The 25,235-nt window shown below is 41.6% G+C and overlaps 2 protein-coding genes across 2 annotated transcripts in view; both read left to right on the forward strand.

Annotated features, from left to right (window-relative positions):
- The window catches only part of LOC118889744 (T cell receptor alpha chain MC.7.G5-like), a 257,692-nt gene that overhangs the window by 135,717 nt on the left and 96,740 nt on the right, over positions 1–25,235 (forward strand). The window lies entirely within an intron of this gene.
- LOC118889749 (Ig heavy chain Mem5-like) overlaps positions 1–25,235 on the forward strand; it is a 60,720-nt gene that overhangs the window by 25,633 nt on the left and 9,852 nt on the right. The window contains exon 3 of the mRNA XM_036841838.1: positions 20,892–20,935. Coding sequence (XP_036697733.1) covers positions 20,892–20,935 — 44 coding nt within the window. The remainder of the gene's footprint in view (positions 1–20,891; positions 20,936–25,235) is intronic.

Below are 25,235 nucleotides of genomic sequence, written 5' to 3' on the forward strand. Positions count from 1 at the left end.
ACAAGACAAACTCCTTCTTTAAGACCACAGGAAAGGGGTTTTGAGTGCAGTGATAGAGATAAGCACTGGATGCCATGAAAATTGAAGGGAAGGGGGTGCATCTAATCCAGTGCACTGTTGGGCAGTCATTTAGGACTTCCTAGGGAAGAAAACAGCTAAGCTCAGACCAGTAAATCAATAGGATCTAAGGGGCTTCCCTGGTGGCGCAGTGGTTGAGAATCTGCCTGCCAATGCAGGGGACACGGGTTCGAGCCCTGGTCTGGGAAGATCCCACATGCCGCGGAGCAACTGGGCCCGTGAGCCACAACTACTGAGCCTGTGCGTCTGGAGCCTGTGCTCCGCAACAAGAGAGGCCGCGATAGTGAGAGGCCCGCGCACCGCGATGAAGAGTGGCCCCCACTCGCCGCAACTGGAGAAAGCCCTCACACAGAAACGAAGACCCAACACAGCCAAAAATAAAAATAATAAATAAATAATAAATTTTAAAAAATTAAAAAAAAAAATAAAAGGATCTAAGGAGGTGGGTTAGGGACAATACTGGGGAACTGAAGAAGGAAAGGGCATTTCAGGCAAAAGCAATCACTTGGCAAAGGCAAAGAGGTATGAAAGACCACGGAGCTTTCAGGAAGCAAGCTGTTCAACACAGCTGAGTTTAGGGGAGCATGTGGAAAAGGATAAGACATAGCCTAGGAAGGCAAGCAAAACCCTGTATTCCAAGCCATCTTATCCTGAGGAGAATGGGGTGCTACAATAAATTTCAGCATGTAATTTCATAGGTCAGGCCCCACAAGGCTTAGCATCTTTATTAATCAGGTATTTCTACTGTGATTATTAGCTATAACAAACATTCACAAAATCACAGTTGCTTTACAGCAATAAACATACATTGCCTTTGCTCATTGGTCAGCAGGCCAGCTGGACTCGGGCTTAAGTTGTGGGCTGCATTCAGGGCTGCTCTATGTGTCTCTGTTCTGGGACCCAGGCTGAAGCAGCAGTGGTCCCCTGAGCACACTCTTGTCACCTCAGAGGACAAAGGCTCAAGAGTGCTGGCAGAAATCCATGCTGTGATGCCATGTGGAGCCTCAGCCTGGAACTGGCACTGTCACCTCCACCCACGATGTATGGATCCATGCACGGCCACGCTCCAGGTCAGTGCAGTGGGACGTACACCCACCTGGAGTGGAGGCCCTGCAAAGTCCCTGGATGATACTCCTGGTACAGGGAGGAGTGAAACTCTGGGAAAGACAACTGCTGCATTCTCCTCAGGATTCAGCACCCCAAAACTTTCTGCCATGGCCACAGGATTGTAAGATTCACGGCCCCAGACCCACAAGGTTGCAGAGTTTAACTGTTGGTTTCCTCGAGATTTTAATTGCCTTTTCATTCCCAACTTTTTTGTTTCTTAAAGCTAGTTCCATTCAAACCAGTCTCTGATGGCTGCTTGGGAAAGTCTGTGCACCAGCACTAGGAGGAAGTCAGTGAGCCTCACAGGGGTGCATCAGAAGCCGAATTTACTATTCAACACGCTAACCACCCACCTCTTGCCATTTCAAAGACTAGCACCTAAACCAGCCATACTCAACCATCCAAGTTCAATGTTTTATTCCCAACTGGTGCCCCCCCCCCCGGATGAGGTCCACATTCTCCTGCTCTCTGCTCAAGCCATCCTTTGTTACATTGTCTGTTACTGAGAAAATAACATTTCTTCTTCTCCAGTTTTCCTATTCATTCTTTGAGTTTTTGAGTCAGCAAAAGAGTGTTAGACCCTGTGTATGGAGATGACGTTGCTTGGAGTTCATGGGGCAGGGATACAGTTGTATGGAGGGTGGGAAGGCGTTGTCACAAGATTATAAGGAAAATTGTTATACTTAAATTAAGCCATGGATTTGGATAAGATCCTCCAAAGAAGGTGTGAAGATCAACCTTTTTTCAATCCTGCTCTCTCTTGATAACAACAGCAACAGAATTCACACTCTTCTTTAGTGGTTAACATTCCATGAGGGTACTTTCAATGACCCTAGTGTATCTCTTTATTTTCACAGTAATAGACACAGAGTTCAAAGGCAAACCAAGACCAGTGTGTTGAGAGCACCAAAGTTTTCAAAAAGGGTATGATGATGTTAAAAATCAGAAGTCCAACAAGAATATAAATAAATAGCATGGCCTGAATTTGGCCAGAGCCCCTGCGCCTAGGTTCACAGGTTGTGTCTGGCACAAGGACCCTCGGCCAAGGGGACAAGTGGGGCTAAAATTCAGCTCCAGCTCTGCTGGCCCTGGTGAGGAGCTGCATCAGCTGGAGAAAGGGAAGCCTTTCATAAAGCACACAAAGGTGCCTTCTGTTTGCCAAGCTTGAACACTAGGAGCTGCCGCTGCATTTCCCCAGCGGGTTGCCCTTTCCAAGTCACACCAAGAAGCATATGGACTACTGGCCCTGAATTTAGCCACGAGCTAGTCAATGGAGAGGATAAAATTCTAAGTTTATATGAAAGCCTTTTCAACTCTATAATACCCTCCACGTGTAAAGTAGGGCAGGCAGAGGTGATTTGGAAGCATAGCAGGTGAGAGCAGAAATTACATTGACCACAAAACTTTTCTGCCTACCTACAGCTTATAGAACCCAGTTGAGACATTCAGGTCTGACAAACTCCTCTGTGGGAAACCATCTGAGAGGAGACTGGCCAGAAAGCACAGATGGGAGAAGCTGTCATGATTTTTGAAAGTCCATTCTAGTTGCAAACTCCAGGGCAGATCCCAGCAGCAGGACAGAAGAGTCTGAGAAAGAAGCACCCAGGTGAGCCTGCCCTGACCTGCAGTCAAGACTCTGATCTTGCTGAAGCTTGACTTGGAGAAAAATCCTATGACGGGTGTTCTCAGAGGCTTGATAGGACAAAACCAAGGGGAGGTTTTTGTAAAGCTCTGTAGCACTGTGGGTGGAATCTATGAGCACATTGCTACAAAACCCACAGAGACCTGTACAGAAACTGTAGGGGAAAAAGTGGAATTTCCCCCTGAATTCCTCAGCCTGGTTACCATGACTATCAGACTAATTTTCCCATGACTCCCTGACTGAACTCCCACAAAATACCAGCTGCCATTTTTACTTCACACAAGGCATCCAGACCCAAGTTCACTAAAATGTTGTTACCAATGTTTTGATGGAAAAGTACATGTTCCAAACTGTGTTAAATCTGACCATTCACTAACCAGGGAATCTCCTCTTTTCCTGTAAATGTTCTATCCTACTTGTATTTTCCAGTGTTTCCTTTCTAAAGCTAATTCCCAAAGGGCTTTGCTACACTTTCTCATTTCATTACAAGGTCAATGTACAACTTAAACTTTTTAATTTCTTCAGACACCTCTATGGAGAGATTTCCTCCTCCATTTCTCTGTGATCCCAGGTACCTATCGGGAGCAAAGAGTTCAAGCTTAGACAACCTTGGGACATATAGCAACCATAAACATGCCTACCAGGTCATTGTTGCATAACAAATTACTCACTGTGTCTTCTGTGGCGTTTATTCCTCAATATCTTTCTCCAATCTTGATCTTTGGGCCTCCACTTTATAAATTCATACTTTCTTCTTCAACATCTACTCACAGTGTTGATAGTTTCCACCTCTCATTTCTTCCTTCCAGCCTCCCTCACCCTGGGCTTTACACCTTCCAACAATGACCTTTCCCAGGACATTTGTATCTCAACTGAAAAATGATGCAAAACAGGTCCCTTCCTATTTCAGTTTTTTGCTTCTCAGTCCTACCCCAACCCATGTAGGACTGGAAAGTTAGGACCACCTTCCCAGTTTGTGCACACTTTCTCAGAGATCTGTCACCAGAGCAACATTTGGGGCTGAGTCCATGACACTATAACACTTGAAGATGCCTGACTCAGAAAGACTTGCAAGTTTATACCTAAATTCAGGTCCAGCTACTGTATCACTGGAATTTGCCATTGGAAAAGGTGGGCTATGTTCGTACCACTCCTTGAAAGTCCCAGAACTGAATCTCAGATTCTACAGGATATATGGATGTATGAAGCTCAGGTGCCCCAGTTCTATGCACTGTGATGGGGGCTGTCCAGATCACAGACCTTCAGTGGAAGAAGGAAACATTGTCACCTTAAAAAACTCCAACTCTCCCGGCTACTTGTGTTCTCTGATACCACACCTCATTCTACCATTTATGTTAGATCAAATCTACTGAAAAATAAACTGGACGAAGACATAGTCTTTGCAAGTCTTCAGACTCAAATTAAAGTAAATGAATCTGACTCCAGAGTAAAATCTTTCCGTCTCTCCAGTACAGACTCCAAGAGCTAGGTATAAAGCAGGTCTTTATGCACCCTATTTTTACATTTGGATATATTTCTCCCGCTTCCTGTACATAGGTTCTACATATGTAGAATTCCGTGATGAAAATGGAGACTCCACCCTACATACACTAATAACTTAACTATCAGTGTAGAATGAGTGTGTAAAGGGAAGACAATTTTGTACTAAGATTATTTAGCTTCTATTTACAGAAGAAAAACAATAGACACTTTCTTCCTACACTGGCTTTCTCTCTGGATGGAGTGTTTGCCACAAAGGGTTAAGATGGTTCTGCCATTGCTTTTTGGCTTCCACACCTCAAGCCATCTTGTCTCCTCCACATCTGGAGGAGGATCTCCTGGTTCAGCATTGTTGACACCATCACACTGATCCCAGAAATCAGACCTGACTATATACATTGGCTAGTAAACCTGGAAAAGCCCATATTCTAAGATAGAGGTGGAAAGTGGTGGGATGGATGGAACCTGGGTGCTGGGAAACTGCTCAAGTCCACTGCTGACTCAGTCTTCTCACCACCCGCCTAATAATGTCTTCCTTATGAGGCACCAGAGACCCAGAATATCCACATTCTGTGGTTCCCGTACCCCCTGACTCCCCACATTTGAGTTCCTTTCCTATTCAGAGAACAAAAGCTGCTGGCTTTGGGCCAGTTCACAATAGATGTGGGGCACAACCGCCAACTACCCAGGAAGCATCCACCAGGGCAGGGCATGAGAATCAGCTTCTCAGAAAGTCCCATACTTGTGATCCCATCAATCACCTGACACCTGCCCAAAGAGAGAGACTGGGAGACTTTCTCCTGAGCATATTCACAGATTTAATTCTTCCTGTTGAGAGCTGAGAATCCTGAGTCATGACTAAGTTTAAGAGACTGAAAGTTAAGTGAATTATTGGAAAGTAGTTATTACAACTCTACAGGTACCATAGGAATGCCTGCAGATCTATCCAAAACTTTGATAGAATGCCTTCCTAAATCACTGACCTTACCCATCTCACTCTCTGAATCCATGAGGTGATAACACACTGGACGGGCTTTCAAAGCCATGAGCAGCAGGACCTTTCCTTTCTCCACATGCAGGACAATGGGGCTGGAGATACTGCTCATGAGAATGTTATTGTTAGTTTGTGCCAGACCTTACAAGGATGTCCTTGTACTGCAACACTCTGTAAGAGATTGTACCCTGGCTTTCCCTAAGTCTGTAGATTTCTTTTACTACCTTTGTGACCCAAGAAAATAGTCCCTTCTGTGGACTGCCTACTTCATAAAGCTAAGAAAAATAGGAAGCATATGGACAAAGTATAAGGAAAGACACAAAAACATTAGTACCAGGGAAAATACTCTTGTAGACTCGGAGTATTTAAAACTTGAATTGATATTAACCTTATCTCCCCAGCAAATGTAAAGGTCAGTATTAAAATGTGTATTTTCTCAGTGTCTCTGAAAGAAAATATGAGAATTCATGGAGTACAGAATCTTTGAATCCTGCAGTTTCCACACCAAAAAAAAAAAAAAAAAAAGTGCTTCACGGTTGCTGGAATGATCCAAAGCCTTGGCAGTAGCTAAGGGAGGCTGCCAGCTGCCAACCTTCTGCAAACTGTAAAGTAGGTCATCCACGGCTCCTTGTTCTCATCTTTCTGGGCCTTTTCCCTGGACCCTCCTCCCCATCACATCCCTCATATGCCTCTATTCTATTCCCATCAAAACCTGGTATCAAGAAATGACCTGAAACCAGTTCATACTAATTTTCTGAACAATGGAAATAGTTGGAGGCTTCAGGTTTTCTGAGGTTAGGGAGGGAGGGAGGGAACATTGTATTTAATAGATATAATAGCCATGAGCTAAAGACTAAAGCAACCATGGCAGAATTTTCAAAGCTGGAGGACACTGCCCAAAAAGAAAGATGGAAGTTTGTTCTCTCCGTGTTTGGAGATTCGGTGTGAATCAGACAAAGAGAATCTGGAGTCTCTAAGCAGGCACTTCTATTCTTGTGTTCAGAAAGAGATCCAGAATTGTGGCCAATAGAAATATAAAATTTAAATGTGTGTGACTTAATCTAATAGCAGGAATAGTTTTGCATAGTTGACATTATTCAGCCAAGAAACAAACATCCTTAACAGAGAGTGAGTTCAGGTGGACGACTACACTGGGAAGGTTGTCTGCATGGTTGGCAGCTAGAACTCAATGACCTGAGCTCTTTTGTCCTTAAAATTCATTACAGTATTCCATGTCGAAAAAAACTCAACTGACACCTAAAAGCAACCACAGTTACTATTTGGGTATATTCCTTCCCAGTTTTCTTTTCAAAGTACAGATTATTACATACTCTGTATATGTACCCATACTCCATATACACAATTCATCTCTTATAACATTATAAAATCAATTCCATATGTTTTTATTTGATACTTTAAGTAATCAGTATTTTTAATGAGCTACATTAACACTGTACTTAGGAACCTGCTATGGAACAATCAGTTCTTGTGTGATAGAGAATTTGAGCAACTTCTACATTTCTCCTATTGTAAAAACTGCTTTAAGGAATATATCCATATGTAACATTTCCATTATTTAAAATTATGATACGTATATATGAGGAAAACTTTATACATACATATAACTACATGTACATAACTATATTTTATGTATATAATATATTCTTTGTAATATAAAGTAAGTCCCCACTCTTCCTCAATTAGAAGATTTAAAATGAGGGTTACCAAAGTTAGCAGAAGGAAAGAAATCATAAAGATCAGATCAGAAATAAATGAAAAAGAAATGAAGGAAATGATAGCAAAGATCAATAAAACTAAAAGCTGGTTCTTTGAGAATATAAACAAAATTGATAAACCATTAGCAAGACTCATCAAGAAAAAAAAGAAGACCCAAATCAAGAGAATTAGAAATGAAAAAGGAGAAGTAACCACTGACACTGCAGAAATACAAAGGATCATGAGAGATTACTGCAAGCAACTACATGCCAATAAAATGTCCTGGAAGAAATGGACAGCTTCTTAGAAAAGCACAACCTTCCCAGACTGAACCAGGAAGAAATAGAAAATATAAACAAACCAATCACAAGCACTGAAATTGAGACTGTGATTAAAAATCTTCCAACAAACAAAAGCCCAGGACCAGATGGCTTCACAGGCAAATTCTATCAAACATTTAGAGAAGAGCTAACACCTATCCTTCTCAAACTCTTCCAAAATGTAGCAGAGGGAGGAACACTCCCAAACTCATTCTACGAGGCCACCATCACCCTGATACCAAAACCAGACAAAGATGTCACAAAGAAAGAAAACTACAGGCCAATATCACTGATGAATATAGATGCAAAAATCCTCAACAAAATACTAGCAAACAGAATCCAACAGCACATTAAAAGGATCATACACTATGATCAAGTGGGGTTTAACCCAAGAATGCAAGAATTCTTCAGTACATGCAAATCAATCAATGTGATAAACTGTATTAACAAATTGAAGGAGAAAAACCATATGATCATCTCAATAGATGCAGAAAAAGCTTTTGACAAAATTCAACACCCATTTATGATAAAAACCCTCCAGAAAGTAGGCATAGAGGGAACTTACCTCAACATAATAAAGGCCATATATGACAAACCCACAGCAAACATCATTCTCAATGGTGAAAAACTGAAACCATTTCCTCTAAGATCAGGAACAAGACAAGGTTGCCCACTCTCACCACTGTTATTCAACATAGATTTGGAAGTTTTAGCCATGGCAATCAGAAAAGAAAAAGAAATAAAAGGAATCCAAATCAGAAAAGAAGAAGTAAAACTGTCACTGTTTGCAGATGACATGATACTATACATAGAGGATCCTAAAGATGCTACCAGAAAACTACTAGAGCTAATCAATGAATTTGGTAAAGTAGCAGGGTACAAAATTAATGCACAGAAATCTCTTGAATTCTTAAACACTAATGATGAAAAATCTGAAAGAGAAATTAAGGAAACATTCACATTTACCATTGCAACAAAAAGAATAAAATACCTAGGAATAAACCTACCTAAGGAGACAAAAGACCTGCATGCAGAAAACTATAAGACACTGATGAAAGAAATTAAAGATGGAGACAGATGAAGAGATGGATGGAGAGATATATCATGTTCTTGGATTGGAAGAATCCACATTGTGAAAATGACTGTACTACCCAAAGCAATCTACAGATTCAATGCAATCCCTATCAAACTACCAATGGCATTTTTCACAGAACTAGAACAAAACATTTCACAATTTGTATGGAAACACAAAAGACCCCAAATAGCCAAAGCAATCTTGAGAAAGAAAAACGGAGGTGAAGGAATCAGGCTCCCTGACTTCAGACTATACTACAAAGCTACAGTATTCAAGACAGTATGGTACTGGCACAAAAACAGAAATAAGGATCAATGGAACAGGATAAAAAGCCCAGAGGTAAACCCATGCACATACGGTCACCTTATTTTTGATAAAGGAGGCAACAATATACAATGGAGAAGAGACAGTCTCTTCAATAAGTGGTGCTGGGAAAACTGGACAGCTACATGTAAAAGAATGAAATTAGAACACTTCCTAACACCATACACAAAAATAAACTCAAAATGGATTAGAGACCTAAATGTAAGGCCAGACACTATAAAACTCTTAGAGGAAAACATAGGCAGAACACTCTATGACATAAATCACAGCAAGATCCTTTTTGACCCAGCTCCTAGAGAAATGGAAATTTAAAAAAAATAAACAAATGGGACCTAGTGAAACTTCAAAGCTTTTGCACAGCAAAGGAAACCATAAACAAGATGAAAAGACAACCCTCAGAGTGGGAGAAGATATCTGCCAATGAAACAACTGACAGAGGACTAATATCCAAAATTTATAAGCAGCTCATGCAGCTCAATATCAAAAAACAAACAACCCAATCCAAAAATGGGCAGAAGACCTAAATAGACATTTCTCCAAAGAAGATATAAAGATTGCCAACAAACACATGAAAGGATGCTCAACATCACTAATCATTAGAGAAATGTAAATCAAAACTACAGTGAGGTATCACCTCACACCGGTCAGAATGGCCATCATCAAAAAATCTACAAACAATAAATGCTGGAGAGGGTGTGGAGAAAAGGGAACCCTCTTGCACTGTTGGTGGGAATGTACATTGATACAGCCACTATGGAGAACAGTATGGAGGGTCCTTAAAAAACTAAAAGCAGAACTACCATACGACCCAGCAATCCCACTACTGGGCATATACCCTGAGAAAACCATAATTCAAAAAGAGTCATGTACCACAATGTTCATTGCAGCTCTATTTACAATAGCCAGGACATGGAAGCAACCTAAGTGTCCATCGACAGATGAATGGATAAAGAAGATGTGGCACATATATACAATGGAATATTAGCCATAAAAAGAAATGAAATTGAGTTATTTGTAGTGAGGTGGATGGACCTAGAGTCTGTCATACAGAGTGAAGTAAGTCAGAAAGAGAAAAACAAATACCGTATGCTAACACATATCTATGGAATCTAAAAAGAAATGGTTCTGAAGAACCTAGTGGCAGGACAGGAATAAAGACGCAGATGTAGAGAATGGTTTTGAGGACACGGGGAGGGGGAAGGGTAAGCTGGGACAAACTGAGAGAGTGGCATGGACATATACACACTACCAAATATAAAATAGGTAGCTAGTGGGAAGCAGCCACATAGCACAGGGAGATCAGCTTGGTGCTTTGTGACCACCTAGAGGGGTGGGATAGGGAGGGTGGGAGGGAGGCTCAAGAGGGAGGGGATATGGGGATATATGTATACATATAGCTGATTCACTTTGTTATACAGCAGAAACTAACATAACATTGTAAAGCAATTATACTCCAATAAAAATGCTTAAAAAAAATAAGGTGGTGGATATCTAGAAGGAGTATTATAATGAAACATTTAAGATCAACTAACTCTTTCCCCCATTATCAACCCAACCACAAGGGTTGCAGAAAACACAATCCTACATGTGTGTGGGAGGGGAGAGCTTACATAATCCTTTGTTTTCTCTTTTATGGATATAAAAATTTTTCATCCTAATTGATGGAGTTGCAAGAGGGAGGGGATCTGGGGATATATGTATATGTATAGCTGATTCATTTTGTTATAAAGCAGAAACTAACACACCATTGTGAACCAATTATACTCCAATAAAGATGTTTTCTAAAAATTTAAAAATTAAAAAAAGAAGATATATGAAATGCTAGTTTTCATGAGATATTGAATAGGCCATCCCCTAATAACAGCAATAGAAATTAAAGTATAAAAATCATTAATATTAGCATAAACATTGTTAACATTATACCTCTTGCACTGGAACATGCAAACTGGTAGGACACCAGTGTGAGAACTGCATCCCACACTGATCTAGGATTCTAGAAGATGAGAGAGAAGGTGTGGGAAATCCAGTCTTATTGGACCTGAATTCCCTGTGTACAAGAGGATGCTAGCAATGAGATTTCCTAAGTGCAAAGAGAAAAGAGATTGCTGCAAATCCCCCTTATTGGAGTGTGGCATCTGTTATTTATGTTATTTTTTAATATCAATTTTAAATGCATGTTTCTAGGACCTTGAAAGTGGTTACAGGTGTATGAAGGATGAAGCCATTTTTTTAATTCTACTGCCCAATACTCTTCTTCTTTTTAAAAATATTCTTTTAGGGCTTCCCTGGTGGTGCAGTGGTTGAGAATCTGCCTGCTAATGCAGGGGACACGGGTTCGAGCCCTGGTCTGGGAGGATCCCACATGCCGCGGAGCAACTGCGCCCGTGAGCCACAATTACTGAGCCTGTGCTCCGCAACAAGAGAGGCCGCGATAGTAAGAGGCCCGCGCATCGCGATGAAGAGTGGCCCCCGCTTGCCACAACTAGAGAAAGCCCTCGCAAAGACACGAAGACCCAACACAGCCAAAATTAAAAATAAAATAAATAAGTAAAAAAAAAAAAAATTCTTTTAGAAACAGTAAACTTTGGGAGGACTATAGCATAGATTCAAATATCTGCAAAAACTACACACCAGATAAATCAGTTGATGAAGTTGAGGATGAGTATATGTGTATGTGTGAGAAATTTCTTTGAGTTCAGCAAAATGATAATGAGACTATTTTAAATGTTTATCATACTTTGAAGTTTTCAAAACATTTTCATGTATTTTATTTCATTTTTTTTTGACAGACCCATTAGGTAAAGAGGATTGGCATTATAATCCCATTTTATATGTGAAGAAATTGAGAGTCAGGATTTGATCAAGATCCTAAAACCAAGCTCATAGATTTGACCAAGTTCTTAGAGTGGCAGATTGGATGAGAATCTGGTTGTTGATTCTCAGTCTAGTGGTCTTCCTAATACTCTATGCTACCTACAAACATAGCATTGAAAAACTCAACATTTATGTATGAGTCAGCTTTGCTTGTGTACGAACATATGCATTTATCCTGGAATGCCTTTAAAATGTCAGCTCTAAGAGTGATATGAGGGACTTCCCTGGTGACACTGTGGTTAAGAATCCGCCTGCCAGTCCGCCTGCCAGGACACGGATGCAAGCCCTGGTCTAGGAAGATCCCACATGCCGCGGAGCAACTAAGCCCGTGCACCACAACTACTGAGCCTGCGCTCTAGAGCCCGCAAGCCAAAACTACTGAGCCCACACACCACAGCTACTGAGCCCGCATGCTGCAACTACTGAAGCCTGCACGCCTAGAGCCCGTGCTCCGCAGCAAGAGAAGCCACTGCAACGAGAAGCCCGAGCACCGCAACGAAGAGTGACCCCCGCTCGCCGCAACTAGGGAAAGCCCACGTGCAGCAAAGACCCAACGCAGCCAAAAAATAAATTTAATTAATTAATTAATTAACTAATATTTTTAAAAAGAGTGATATGAAAATATTTGTGCATCTAGGGTGGATTCTGCAAAGACAAATCTTACCAAACAAATTATGATAACTTTGTAGTTAAATAAACAATAGACGTTGAGAAATAAAAGAAGAAATGTGACTAACTTCAGGCTTCACATTTAAAAAATCATGCAGAAAAAACACTCCAAGCCAAAAACAAAGTGTTAAAACATTGCAAAGTCTCAGATAACTTGCTGGTTGCAGTGGGTATACGAAACTTTACAAAAGATAGACTTTTCTGTCACCATCTTATCCTAGTGATTGATCTTAGCCTCATCAAGTCATTGTGTCTATCCTGACATGATGCTGTACGCAAGACACATCTTCCCCTACACAGTATTTCTGCCAAAAATAAACAAATAAATAAGCCTAATCAAACCTTTAGTTCTATCAGGAGGCAAAGGAGCCAGAAGAAGTTAAAGGATTCCACAAAGAAACAACTAGACAAAGAAGGTGACCATTCTACAGGACAACAGGACCGGTCCCTTCAATAATCAATGTGATGAAAAGAAAACACAAGTACAGTGGAGGGAAAGTAGTGGAAGGACAACTACTACAGATTAAAGAAGTTTAAAATACGTAGCAACCGAATTAACTGCATAGTATTTGACTAGACTTTTGTTTTTAAAAACCGTCTGAAAAAGACATTTGGGGAATAATTAGGAAATTTGACCATGGACTGAATATTAAACGATTTTAGAGAATTGTTAACTTTGTTAGATGGGAAGTGGTATTAGGCTTATGTAGAAAAATATTTTTCTTTTAAAAAATACATGCTGAAGTCTTTGGAAAGGAATTGTCATGATGTTTATAATTTATTTTAAATACTTGAACAAAATAAATAGCAAATATGACAAACATTAAAGATTGTTAAATCAAAATGATGAATCCAAATATTGATTGTATTCACCACTTTTTTCCTAATATTTCAAAAGCTTTATAAAAAAATATTTTTAATGTTTTCATTTCTAAGTGGCCAAAAGGTCTACAGCAAGTTTAAGCAGTGAAAAAGTGAAATACAATATGTTTCTTGAAAATCAGCATGATTTCTTGAAGAATACTGCTCAGCTCAAAGAAACCGTGAATCCGCGGATATTTAAAGAAATTAAAACTGTGTGTTCATATGACATATTTCTAAGACAACAATGGACTCTGTCACTGTCTACATACGTAAAATTAATGAGAAAACTGCAAGTGATGATGTCCCACGTTTTGGATTGTTCTTATTCAAGAACAATCTTGAACGGGAGAGGCATAAGTGGTGTATCTTAAAATCACTGCCTTTCAAGATCTGAGATAATGATAATAGCTCAAAATCCAGTCTTCCACTTCTGTGGAGGTGGGTCAGAGCCAGACTTCTACAGACGTACCAAAGACTCCAGTCAGCGGATTGGCAAGCTCACTTCTCCTTCAGCGGGGTGAGCATCACGGAGAAGGTAAGAGAAGGTTTTGACAAAAGCCAAAGTGTGTTGGGGGCCTCCTCACTGAGGGGAACTTGACAAGATTTATCCATGCTTGGGGCTTTATATGGGTCTCAGTTCAAAAGCCTGGCCTTTTTAAATTCCAGTCCAGTTGCTAAGTATATTGCTTGATCCATTAACCATGAAAGCCAAGTCGATCTATTCCTCCCCTTTAGGATTTTGCCAAAAATTCAAGTCACCGTCCTAACTACCTGTCACTTAAATGAGAAATATTATTTTTAATGGAAAGGTTGAAGTTTTGCCGCAGAAATATAGTTTGGATACTGAACATAATATAGTCAGACTCTGGGCCTTCCCTGAGCCCTCCCACTGTCCCCAAAGCACCATCTTCACGGATCCAGCATCTGAGACACTGAGTACCACCAAGGAGAACAAACCCCAGGCAGAGGACATACAGGTCCATGGTCTTTGACTCTAGAGAGTCCACCGAAGTATTTAGGACAATTTCATCTATTTTAAGGAACTGGAAAATTACTGCTCACAATGGCTTCTGACCACTTATTCATCCATCAGTCAAAGCATATGATATAATTGATCTGCTAATCACTAGCAAACAAGAAGAGAGTGGTCAAGCAGTAGAGAAAGCCTGGATTGACTGCTGCCATTGCAGGTTTGGCAGCACAAACCACATAGATTAGGACAGTGGTTTTCAAAGGATGGTCCATGGCCCACTAAGGACACAAAGAATTTTCAGGGAGTCTGTGATGTCAGAACTAGTTCCATAATAATATCAAAAGAATATTTGCCTTTTTCTTTGTGTTGACATTGCCCTGATGGTGTAAAAGCAATGGTGGATAAAGCTCCTGGTCCCTCATCCTGAATCAAGGCAGAGGCCTCAATTCTGTATTAGTGGTCAATATATCCTTCATTTCTATATTTGCAAGGGGGAAAAGAAAGCCAGTTTCACCTAAAAATGTTATTGACTATATTAGTTGGCTAAGGCTGCCATAACAAAATAACACAGACCAGGTGGCTTAAGCAACAGAAACTTATTTTCTTACAGTTCTGAAGCTAGAAATCCAGGATCAAGGTGCCCACAGAGTCAGTTTCTCCGTATTCCTCCTTCCTTGGCTTGGAGATGACCACCTTCTCTCTGTGTCCCCATATGGACTTTCCTCTGTGCATGCAAATCCTTTGTGTCTCTTCTCTTTGTGTGCCCAAATTTCTTCTTCTCATAAGGACACCAGTTAGACTGGATTAGGGTCCACTCTAATCCAGTCCAAATGGCCCCATTTCACCTTATCTTTAAAGGCCCTATCTCCAAAAAAAGGATACATTTTGAGGTACTGGGGGTAAGGACGTCAAAATATGGATTTGGGGAGGACACAGTTCAGTCCATAACATTGAAAAAGCAGTAAAACTATTAATTTTATTAAATCTCCACTCTTGAGTATATGTCTTTTTAGTATTCTGTGTGACAAAAGTGGCAGTACACATAAAGCACTTCTGTTGCATTCCAGATTATTATATTATCTCAAGGGAAAATATTTGTGCAATCATTTGAGTTACAGGCTGAACTAGCCACTTTTTCCATGAAACACCATTTTGCTGAACAGAATGACTGGCAGAGAAACCATGGTTAATCAAATTTGGGTAATTGTCAGGCATTTTCTTGAAAATGAATGACCTGAGCCTGCACATCAAGAAAACCAATGGACCATTGTTGCTAATGATAAAAATCTAAGCTTTCAGGCAAAAATTAGAATTTGGGAAACTTGTATCTGCTACCATGAGCTGTATGGCTCCCCACTATTTAAATACTGTTCTGATTTAAAGATATTGGTGATCATATTAACTACTATGATATATTAGATATTGTATAATGCAATGTGATAACACACGCAAGTTGCCTAACACAGAGAACCAATTATTTCTCAGAAGACCAATGGATAAAGTTACAAAACCATGCATGGGTGAAAGTTCCATCCAAAATGCAAGCTAGACCAAAGGATTTTAATGGAAAAGAATATGGTAAGTCCATTAACACGGTTTCAGATTACATACTGCTACTAACCTACCTTTTTGTACTACATGTACTACTACATTGCTCATATATTGCAACCAAACTAATATACTGCAATAGATAGAAGGCATAAGTATACATGTGAATCCAGTTGTCCTCTAATAAGCCAGCTCTACCCTGATGGTTATCTGAAGACTAGGATCAAACACCTCCCTTCCTTTGGTCTATATTCTCCAAAGTTTTCTAGCTCTTCCTCCCTGTATGTGGTTTGAAGTCTTTTCAACAGCTTGGAATCAGCTTTGAATCCACTGCAGTTTGTCTATAACCTTCAAAGAGTACATGTCAATATCAGGAGCAAGCAGTGAAGATAAATAAAGCCAGTTCAAAGTCCACAATCACAAAATTAAAAGCTCTAGGATGCCCTTGTCCAATCCCTATTTCTTTTCTTGGCCTGGCATCCCATAAATTTTCCCAAGTGCTCTGAATGTCCCAGCAGGAAGCCTGATCCCACCCAGGATTGGACAACACCATGGTAAACTCAGTCCCCACACACCGTTCCTGTCCTCTGATCCCTTCTGGGAATGCACTTATCTGGCACTGAAAATGACCTAGCCTCCTTCCAGGAAGAGGGGAACTTCAGGATAAACCCACCCTGTGCCTGCCTCTCCCCTTTCCCACAGAAGAGCGTATCCTACAACAATGAAAAGCCACATAAAGAAAGAAAATGGGGCTTCCCTGGTGGCGCAGTGGTTGAGAATCTGCCTGCCAATGCAGGGGACACGGGTTCGAGCCCTGGTCTGGGAAGATCCCACATGCCGCGGAGAAACTGGGCCCATGAGCCGCAATTACTGAGCCTGCACGTCTGGAGCCTGTGCTCCGCAACAAGAGAGGCCGCGATAGTGAGAGGCCCGCGCACCGCGATGAAGAGTGGCCCCCGCTTGACACAACTAGAGAAAGCCCTCGCACAGAAACGAAGACCCAACACAGCCATAAATAAATAAAAAAAATAAATTTAAAAAAAAAAGAAAGAAAATGCCAGGCTTCCAAGGTTTCCATTCTAAGGCCACTCCAGGGAAGGAGATCAGCTGGAGGACTGAGAGGATACCCAGACTTTCAAATTACAAATGTCAGAATAAAGGAACAAAGAAGACTTGGTATCTGCCAAGTGTACAAAAAAATATTCCTGAACTAAGAATTGGGATACTTGATTTCTTGTATGTTCTTTTGAAGTTGGGTGCCTTGGCCAGTTCCAAAACCTCTCTGGATCTTTCTAGACCCTTTCATCTGAACATATCGGGGAGCAAATATATGATCCTTGAGGGCTTTCGCAGCTGTGACATCCTAGGATGCTTCTCTAGAGGCACAGTTGACCCTTCATTACTCCAAATATGTAGACAACATATTGATTTGAATACTCCAGATATGTGATTTGAATACTCCAAATATGTAGACAACATGAAACTCATTTCTCTTTGCCTTTGGAATATATTTCATGGTGTGGAGAAAATCACAACAAATTTATGTTCCCAATGATGCTTAACTCAGGCTAATGTTAAAAATCCAATTATTTACAACTCATGATGCCATGCTCTCCTAAACAAATGCAAGGTAGTATTCCATAGGGCACCCAGGGCCAGAGACATTAAGGGACTGGGAATTGGGAGGATGTGGGTTCTAGCCATGGACCTGTCACTTCCCAGCTTATCCTTTCAGAATATGAGATACCGCATCCTTAAAATAGTTGCAGAAGACACTTTCTGAGAACTCACTCAATGAGGTACTGTGCTGGCACAGAGGACAGAGGTAAACAAGACAAATCCCTTCTCTCAAGGGTCTATACCTAATGAAAACAAAGGAAAGGGGTTTTGAGAGCAATGATAGGGATAAGCACAGGATGCAAGAAGATTCAGGGAAAGGAGTGCATCTAACCCGGTACAGTCTTTGGCAGTCATTTAGAACTTCCCAGAGATGTCAACAGCTAAGCTCAGATCAGGAAATCAATAAGATCTAAGGAGCAGGGTTAGGGACCAAACTGGGAACTGAAGAAGGAAAGGACATTTCAAGGAAAAGCAATCACAGGGCAAAGTAAAGAGATATAAAAGAACATGGCACTTTCAGGAAGCAAGTAGTTCAAGGCAACTGAGTTTAAGGGAGCAAATGGAAAAGTACAAGATGTAGGCCTAGGAAAGCAAGCAAAAGCCTGTATTCCAAACCATCTTATCCTGAGCATAATGGAGAGCTACCATAAATTTTAGCAAGTAACCCCTTAGTTGGGGTCCCCCTAAGGCTTAGCATCTATAATAATCAGCTCTCGGCCAAGGGGACAGACGAGTGGGGCTAAAATTCAGCTTGAGCTCTGCGGGCCGAGCCAAGGCCCTGGTAGGAGGCTGCATCAGCTGGAGAAAGGGAAGGCTTTCATAAAGCTCACAAAGGTAACCTCTGTTTGCCAACTAGAACCCTAGGAGCTGCCACTGCATTTGCCCATAGGTCACATTTTCCAAGTCACATAAACCAGCATATGGGCTACTGACTTTCAATTTAACAACCAGAGAGTCAATGGAGAGGATAAAATTCTAAGTTTATGTGAAAGCCCTTTGTCAATTATACAACACCCTCCATGTGCAAAGTGGGGTAGACAGAGATGATTCAGGAGCTTAGCAGGTGACAGGAGAAATTACATTGCCCACAAACATTTTCTGCCAACCACAACTTGTAGAATCCACTTGAGACATTCAGGTCTGGCAAACTCCTCTGTGGGAAACCATCTGAGAGTAGACTGGCCAGAAAGCACAGTGGGAGTAGACATCATGATTTGACCTGTTCTAGTCACAAACTCCAGGACAGATCTAGCCAAGGGTTCAAAAGAGTCTCAGACAGAAGCACCCAGGCCAGCCTCCCCTGACCTAAGCCAAATCCCTTTGATCTTGCTGGAGCATGACTTGGAGAAAACATCCGGCCCCGTAGTTCTCAGAGACCACACTGGGCAAAACCAAAGGGAGGTTTTTATAAAGCTCTGTAGCATTGTGCGTGGGACACACACAGTGATACAAAACCCACAGAGACCTGTACAAAAACCGCAGGGGTCAAAGTGACATTTCCCTGGGAAATCCATAGCCTGGCTACCATGCCCCGGAGACTAACACAGCAAGTAGGGGTCCTTCCTTGCTCAGTGACCCAAAAGGGATGCCAGAAAGTTGTCCGAACCAGGAGAGGTGACCCCCAGTTGCTGGCCTCTCTCTCTCACTGCTGTTTTCTCTTGAGTGAAACTGGCATTTCAACCGTATTTGAGGAATACAAAAAGGTGATTCTCAAAAACTATCCTTGTCTTGGTTTCTGTTGCAAAAAGGAATCTTACGGAATTTCTGAACCAAAATTCCTAGAGAGGTTTGCCTGAGGGCTTTGCTGTGCAGTTTGGGAAGATGAATCTAAAGAGAGGGATTTGTTTTTAGGCCATCACCAGTAGTAGTTGCTCATTCTAACACTGAATATACTATAAATCCCCAGTACATGATTGGTGCTTCATGTTGCCCTGTCACCATTGGTATGCCACATGTTATCTGACTTAAAGCAGCCCGGGTGTCTGTGAATGCCTTGGCTCTGGAATAGTCATGGATCCAAGACCGATCCCCTTGGCAACACCTGTTTTCTAAGACTGAGAGTTAGGTGTGCATCTAGGAAGTGAGAAAAGTCTAAAATAACAGAAAGGAACCATTCCAAGAACTTTATGAAGTGTCCTATACTGGAAATGTTCACCACAGCAGTGTGTGCTCCTACCTACTCTCAGACTACAACCTCCCAAAAGCAAACCCAAAAGCAATTGCGAATCTGCAATTGACTATATCATCACAAACCAGTTGGATGAGCATCAAGTGCCATCTTTCAAAGAACCAAACCCTTAAGATCCTCCCATCCTCAAGATGACAGGAAGAAGAAAGGTGGGAGCACTGCTGAGGCTTTTGGAAAGCCCTCAAGCGCTGTATGAGAGAGACAGGTTCATCTTTGGAAAAGGGACTCGCGTGATTGTGGAACCAAGTAAGTAATTCATTTATCTGTTTTTTGAGGTTAATCCTCTATCTAAGGAGGCAGAAATATCAGGGAATGTGAGATGGGTAGTAGTAGCATTAATATTGTGTCAAGGAGGAGTTTGGGGAAGATGTGAACTACTGTTAATCCCCTCCATAGGAATTGCGAGGGGATTGTCTATAAAAAAAAAAAATAGATTTGGGGGCTGTGAAAGACCCCACATAGCTCAGGGCAACTGAGGAGTTTCTGCCCAACGCATGGGCTTTGGGTCAGGCTGTAGAGACGACAGAGTCACTGGCTCAGCTCCCCTAGAAGAGTCAGAAGTGACCAGGGACAAGGTTGAGCTGAGTCTGGGGGATTCCATCAAGGTGGCTCCAGATATAAAGCATTCTGACCTTCTTTAGGCCAAACACTTGCTCTTGGGAGAGCTCAGAACTGAGTCAGCCTCCTGGGCACAGAGGGTTAGGCCAGGGTAAGTAGGCGTTGGTGTTGTTCTGTTTTTTCTTCAGAAAAAAGGAGCCAGTTCCAGAAATCTGTTTCTAATTGTTTGAGCTGCAAATGGAAGTTAGGTGACTAGTGAGGAAGCTGGAACATTCTGGTTCCCACTGAGACCAGATCCCAAGCAGAAGAAAGTGAATATGCAATGCTTTCTTTAAAACCTAGAGGACACAGCCAGGCATAGCTCCCTAAGGACTCATGGCGTCCATCTTCCTCACTAAGGGGATGCGGTGCCACTCACTAATTAACTGTTATAAAGGAATCGATGCTATCGTTGTCAAAGGACGGTGCTCGACACTGAAGGCATCTTCTTGGGTCTTTTAAGTGACATTTGAATTCAACTGTGTCTTGCTAAAAAAAAGGACATCAGTCTCCATTGGGCAGCAGCTTCCAGTTAGATAGTGGAGATTAATATTAAGCGAGAAAATGTAATAAACAAACACAAAACACCCCATTTCAAAGATCCTAGGGAAGTCTAGCAACGGGGTCCCAAATCTGCTGAGTTGGCTGCTGGAAAATAACAGCACGTCCTGGCCTGATGCCTTGGCGTTCAGCTTGTGTTTTCTAAAGTAAACGAAGACTTTAGAGAGGTGGGGTGAAAATGTGATGGGGTGGACCCCTCTCAGAGAATGATTAGGGACAAGACAGTCCTGGGTGTATGAAGTGAAGGAGGCATAGAACTGAGGGCAAAGGAAGGCAAAAGGAGGAGTGCAGGCTGGGCATTCCCAGACCTCACACACTAAAGGGAGAAGTGGGGCAGGGGCTTTGCATCCAGAAAAAGATAGAGATCCGAAGCCGGCTAGCAGAGTCAGTGCAGAAAAATTCATATTTTTTAAAAAATCATAGGAAGATTTTGAAAATTCAGATAATGGAGGTTCTTGGCCGTTAGACCTCATTGGCTTTAAATTTTCTCACTAAAATAATAGCTTATCCACATTCCTGACAAAGTTAGTGACTGAGTTCCCTTATCTCCCTTTGTTCGCCAAGTTCTTCCTAATGAATTAAGTTCTTCTGTTTACTGTCTTACTTGAGCCACCGTTGCCCTAAGTGTAGAATGCATAGTACGTGGCTTTAGATGGTACATAGATAGACTTCCTTTTCATTTCAATTGCACTGTCTTTTAATGGTATCAGCATAGTACAACTAGGTTGTCAAACCCATGTGATTTAAAGTTTCCTCTTAATTATATTTTAAGTTAAAGTGTGAGTAAATTTAAAGAAAATTATTAAGCAAATCTTATGACTGATGGATGTGACCCGAAATAACCCAAAAAGAGATGTGATTAATTGAAGTTTAGGAAACACTTCCATTGTCCTTTGAAATAAAAAGATGAGGGGCACACAGAGAGGGCAGGATCCGGAATATCTTTGTATGGCGCCTTCTTTTTAGGCAACAAATATTAGATAAAGAGGCATCACTGCAAACTCAGACCCTTTATCTTCTCAGAAGCCTACTTTCTTTTGATGCTCTTTCTTTTGATGCACCTGAGGAAAGGTACTTCTTTCAAGTTCTTACTTGCAGGGCTCCCAGGCAGCACCAAACTAACAGGTCTACACAGACCCACAGCCCAGATCCACCACAGCTTTTAGCCCTCCAGATGGAGAAAACCTGGGGTTGCCACTTAACTTCATAAAACAGAACAAGAGAACAGGATAAAACAGCAAGGAATAAAGTATCACAGTGTAAATGTGTGCTACTGACCATGACAATGACAGGAGCTTAGAAAGGGCCACAGTCATCAGGAACATCTTCCTGCCAGTGGGCCACTGGATGGACTTAGAGTCATATATATCATTATACAACATACATATATCATCATCATATCAACTACTACTTTTTGAGTGCCTACTATGTATTGGGCCACTGGACTAGGCACTTTATAAATGAATGTCATTCTACTTGGTTCTTGCATGATCATGCAAAATTAGGTACCATTACTTGCATTTTTACAGGTCAGGAGGGATTCCCCAAGATCACACAGCTTAGCAAAGTCAAAATTTGTATCATCTGTCTGATTCCAAAACCTGTGCACTTAAGAACTCTGCTCTTCTATCAGGACTGAAGTTCGATTGGGGCACATGTGGAGGTTTTTCTTGCCTGTCCCAGCCTCCCCCTCAGGCTTCTAATGAACTCCTTTCCAAGCTGCCTGCAGAGTCTTAAGCAACAGTTAGGCTGTTTCCCTTCCATCCCCACCACAGTCCTTCACCAAAACAAGGCTCCTGCCCCCAAACCAAAACCAATTACCCAAAGGGGCATTCTCCAGGCAAGGGCCACCCCTGAATTTATACCCCTAGGGCTCAAGGGTCCCTAAACTCAGAAAGGTTCAGACAATGATCAGAGCATCACCCTTTCCCCCAGGAAAAAATCCTGGGATCATCAACATGTTTCTAAAACGCCAAGAGATAGCTTTCCCATTCCCATCTTTGGCATTCCTTCCCTCTCACTCATGACGAGCCTCTCCCAGAACAGAGCCTTGACCTGCCATTCCCTCTGCCTGGAACCATTTTCTCCCTGAGACTCCCCTAGCTTTCTCCCTCAGCTTCTCCAGGTCTTTACTCAAATGTCACGTCTAATGAGGCCTTCCTCAACCACCCCTGTCTTCAACAGTCTCCTTACCCTGCTTCATTTTGTATAGCCCTCACCTCCACCTGAAACTTTGAATGCTCACTTATCGGCCATCTCCCTTGTCCCATGAAGGCAAGGGCTCTGAGTTGTGCCTTACCGTTTCCATGAATACATTGAAGGCACTAAGTAAATGTTGGTTGAATGAATGAACAAACAAATGAACAAATGAATGAATGAATGAATGAGAGGACAAGTCAATGGTGGTTTAAGGCAAAAGGAAATAGAAATGTAAGCAAGCTAGACACCTCCAGAGCCAAGCCTGATCTCAGCTCTGCAACCTGTGACAAGTCACTGCCACTATATGCCAGGCACTCTTCCAGGTGCTGGGGAATCAGCATGAATAAAACAGACAGAAACCCATGCCTTATTGGAGCTCACAGTGTAGTGTAACTACCACTGTAAGACAGATGGTAACCTCACTATATAAAATATATAATAGTTTAGCTACAATGAGGTATCACCTCACCAGTTAGAATGGGCATCATCAGAAAATCTACAAACAACAAATGCTGGAGAGGGTGTGGAGAAAAGGGAACCCTCTTGCACTGTTGGTGGGAATGTAAGTTGATACAGCCACTATGGAGAACAGTATGGAGGTTCCTTAAAAAACTAAAAATAGAATTACCACATGACCCAGCAATCCCACTCCTGGGCATATACCCAGAGAAAACTATAATTCAAAAAGACACATGCACCCCAATGTTCATTGCAGCACTATTTACAATGGCCAGGACATGGAAGCAACCTAAATGCCCATCAACAGACAAATGGATAAAGAAGATGTGGTACATATATACAATGGAATATTACTCAGCCATAAAAAGGAACGAAATTGGGTCATTTGTAGAGACATGAATGGATCTAGAGACTGTCATACAGAGTGAGGTAAGTCAGAAAGAGAAAAACAAATATCGTATATTAACTCATATATGTGGAACCTAGAAAAATGGTACAGATGAACCGGTTTGCAGGGCAGAAATAGAGACACAGATGTAGAGAACAAACGTATGGACACCAAGGGGGGAAAGTGGCAGGGGGGTGGGGTGGTGGTAGTGGGATGAACTGGGAGATTGGGATTGACACATATACACTAATATGTATAAAATGGATAACTAACAAGAACCTGCTGTATAAAAAAAGAAATAAAATAAAATACAAAAATTCAAAAAAAAAAAATATATATATAGTAGTTTAGGTGGTAATAAGCCCTGTGAAGGAAAATAAAGCAGGGAAGAGGAATGAAGAGTATTGGTGGGAGGGGGCAGTGTGCAATTTTTAACAGGGTGTCACAGAAGGCCTCATTGGAAAGGGGACATTTGAGCAGAGACCTGAGGGGGTTACAGAGGGAGTCATGCAGGTTTCTGGAGGAAGAGCATTTCCAGGCAGAGGGAACACAAGCACTGCCTGGGGTGTGTGAAGGACGCCAAGGAGGCCTGGGCAGCTGGAGGAGAGCGAGTGACCTGGAGAGAATTTGTGAATGAGGTCAGGTTGGTAATGGGGAAAGGATGGCTTCTAAGTCCTAAGTAAGGACTTGGGCTTTTGGATTCTAGAGGGAAGGTTAGAGAAGGGAATGGCAGTCACACTTGTCCTTGGGAAGAGACCAAGGGAGACAGAAACCTGGATTCCAGTCCTCACCCTCAGCTTTAAGAAGTGGGCACTTTTATCCCAAACACCAAAGAAACCGGATTCTCTCCTCCCTCAGCAACCTCTCCCTACATCCCTGTCCCAGGGAGCTCTGAGCTTAGTGAAATTACATGCTCCTGCTTAAAGTAACACTTTTTATTCTGAGTCTAACACTAATAAGCATTCTACTTACACCGAGCATTTACAGAATGCTTTATATATACACCCTTTCATTTAATCTTACAACCTCCCAATACAGAAGGCAGTATCCTCGTTTTATAAAGGAGGCAACGAAGCTCAGTGACCTTAAGGAACTTGGCCAAGATAGTAAGTAAGAAACTGAGTTGAACTTGATTTCAGGTTTTCTGACATCTCCCTACTTCACCACAACTGAGAAGCACTCTCTATTTTAGTGATTCTCAAAGTATGATATGCAATCCTGTATGGGCTGTAAACTGATCTGAAAATGCACTTTTTCTCCCTGGACTTTGTGAGTGACATACAAGCAATCGCACAGACACTGATTTTTACATATGACAGAGGCTAATCTAACTGTCCCTTCTAAGTGTAAGTATGCCATTAAAGCTTGCTCAAATTTGAAGTTCATGAACATGTTATTAAAATGTTCCAAAACCTCTAGTTCTATTTTATACTAAGTCTGGCTGCTGCACAGTGCCTGTCAATGATGCAAAGCTCTGACTGGATATGAAATGGAGTTCTCCTAAAAGGTTCTGAGTGGGGCACGTCACTCACTAGATCT

This window comes from Balaenoptera musculus, chromosome 2 (genome assembly GCF_009873245.2).
Source record: "Balaenoptera musculus isolate JJ_BM4_2016_0621 chromosome 2, mBalMus1.pri.v3, whole genome shotgun sequence".
NCBI classification, from domain to species: Eukaryota; Metazoa; Chordata; class Mammalia; order Artiodactyla; family Balaenopteridae; genus Balaenoptera; species Balaenoptera musculus.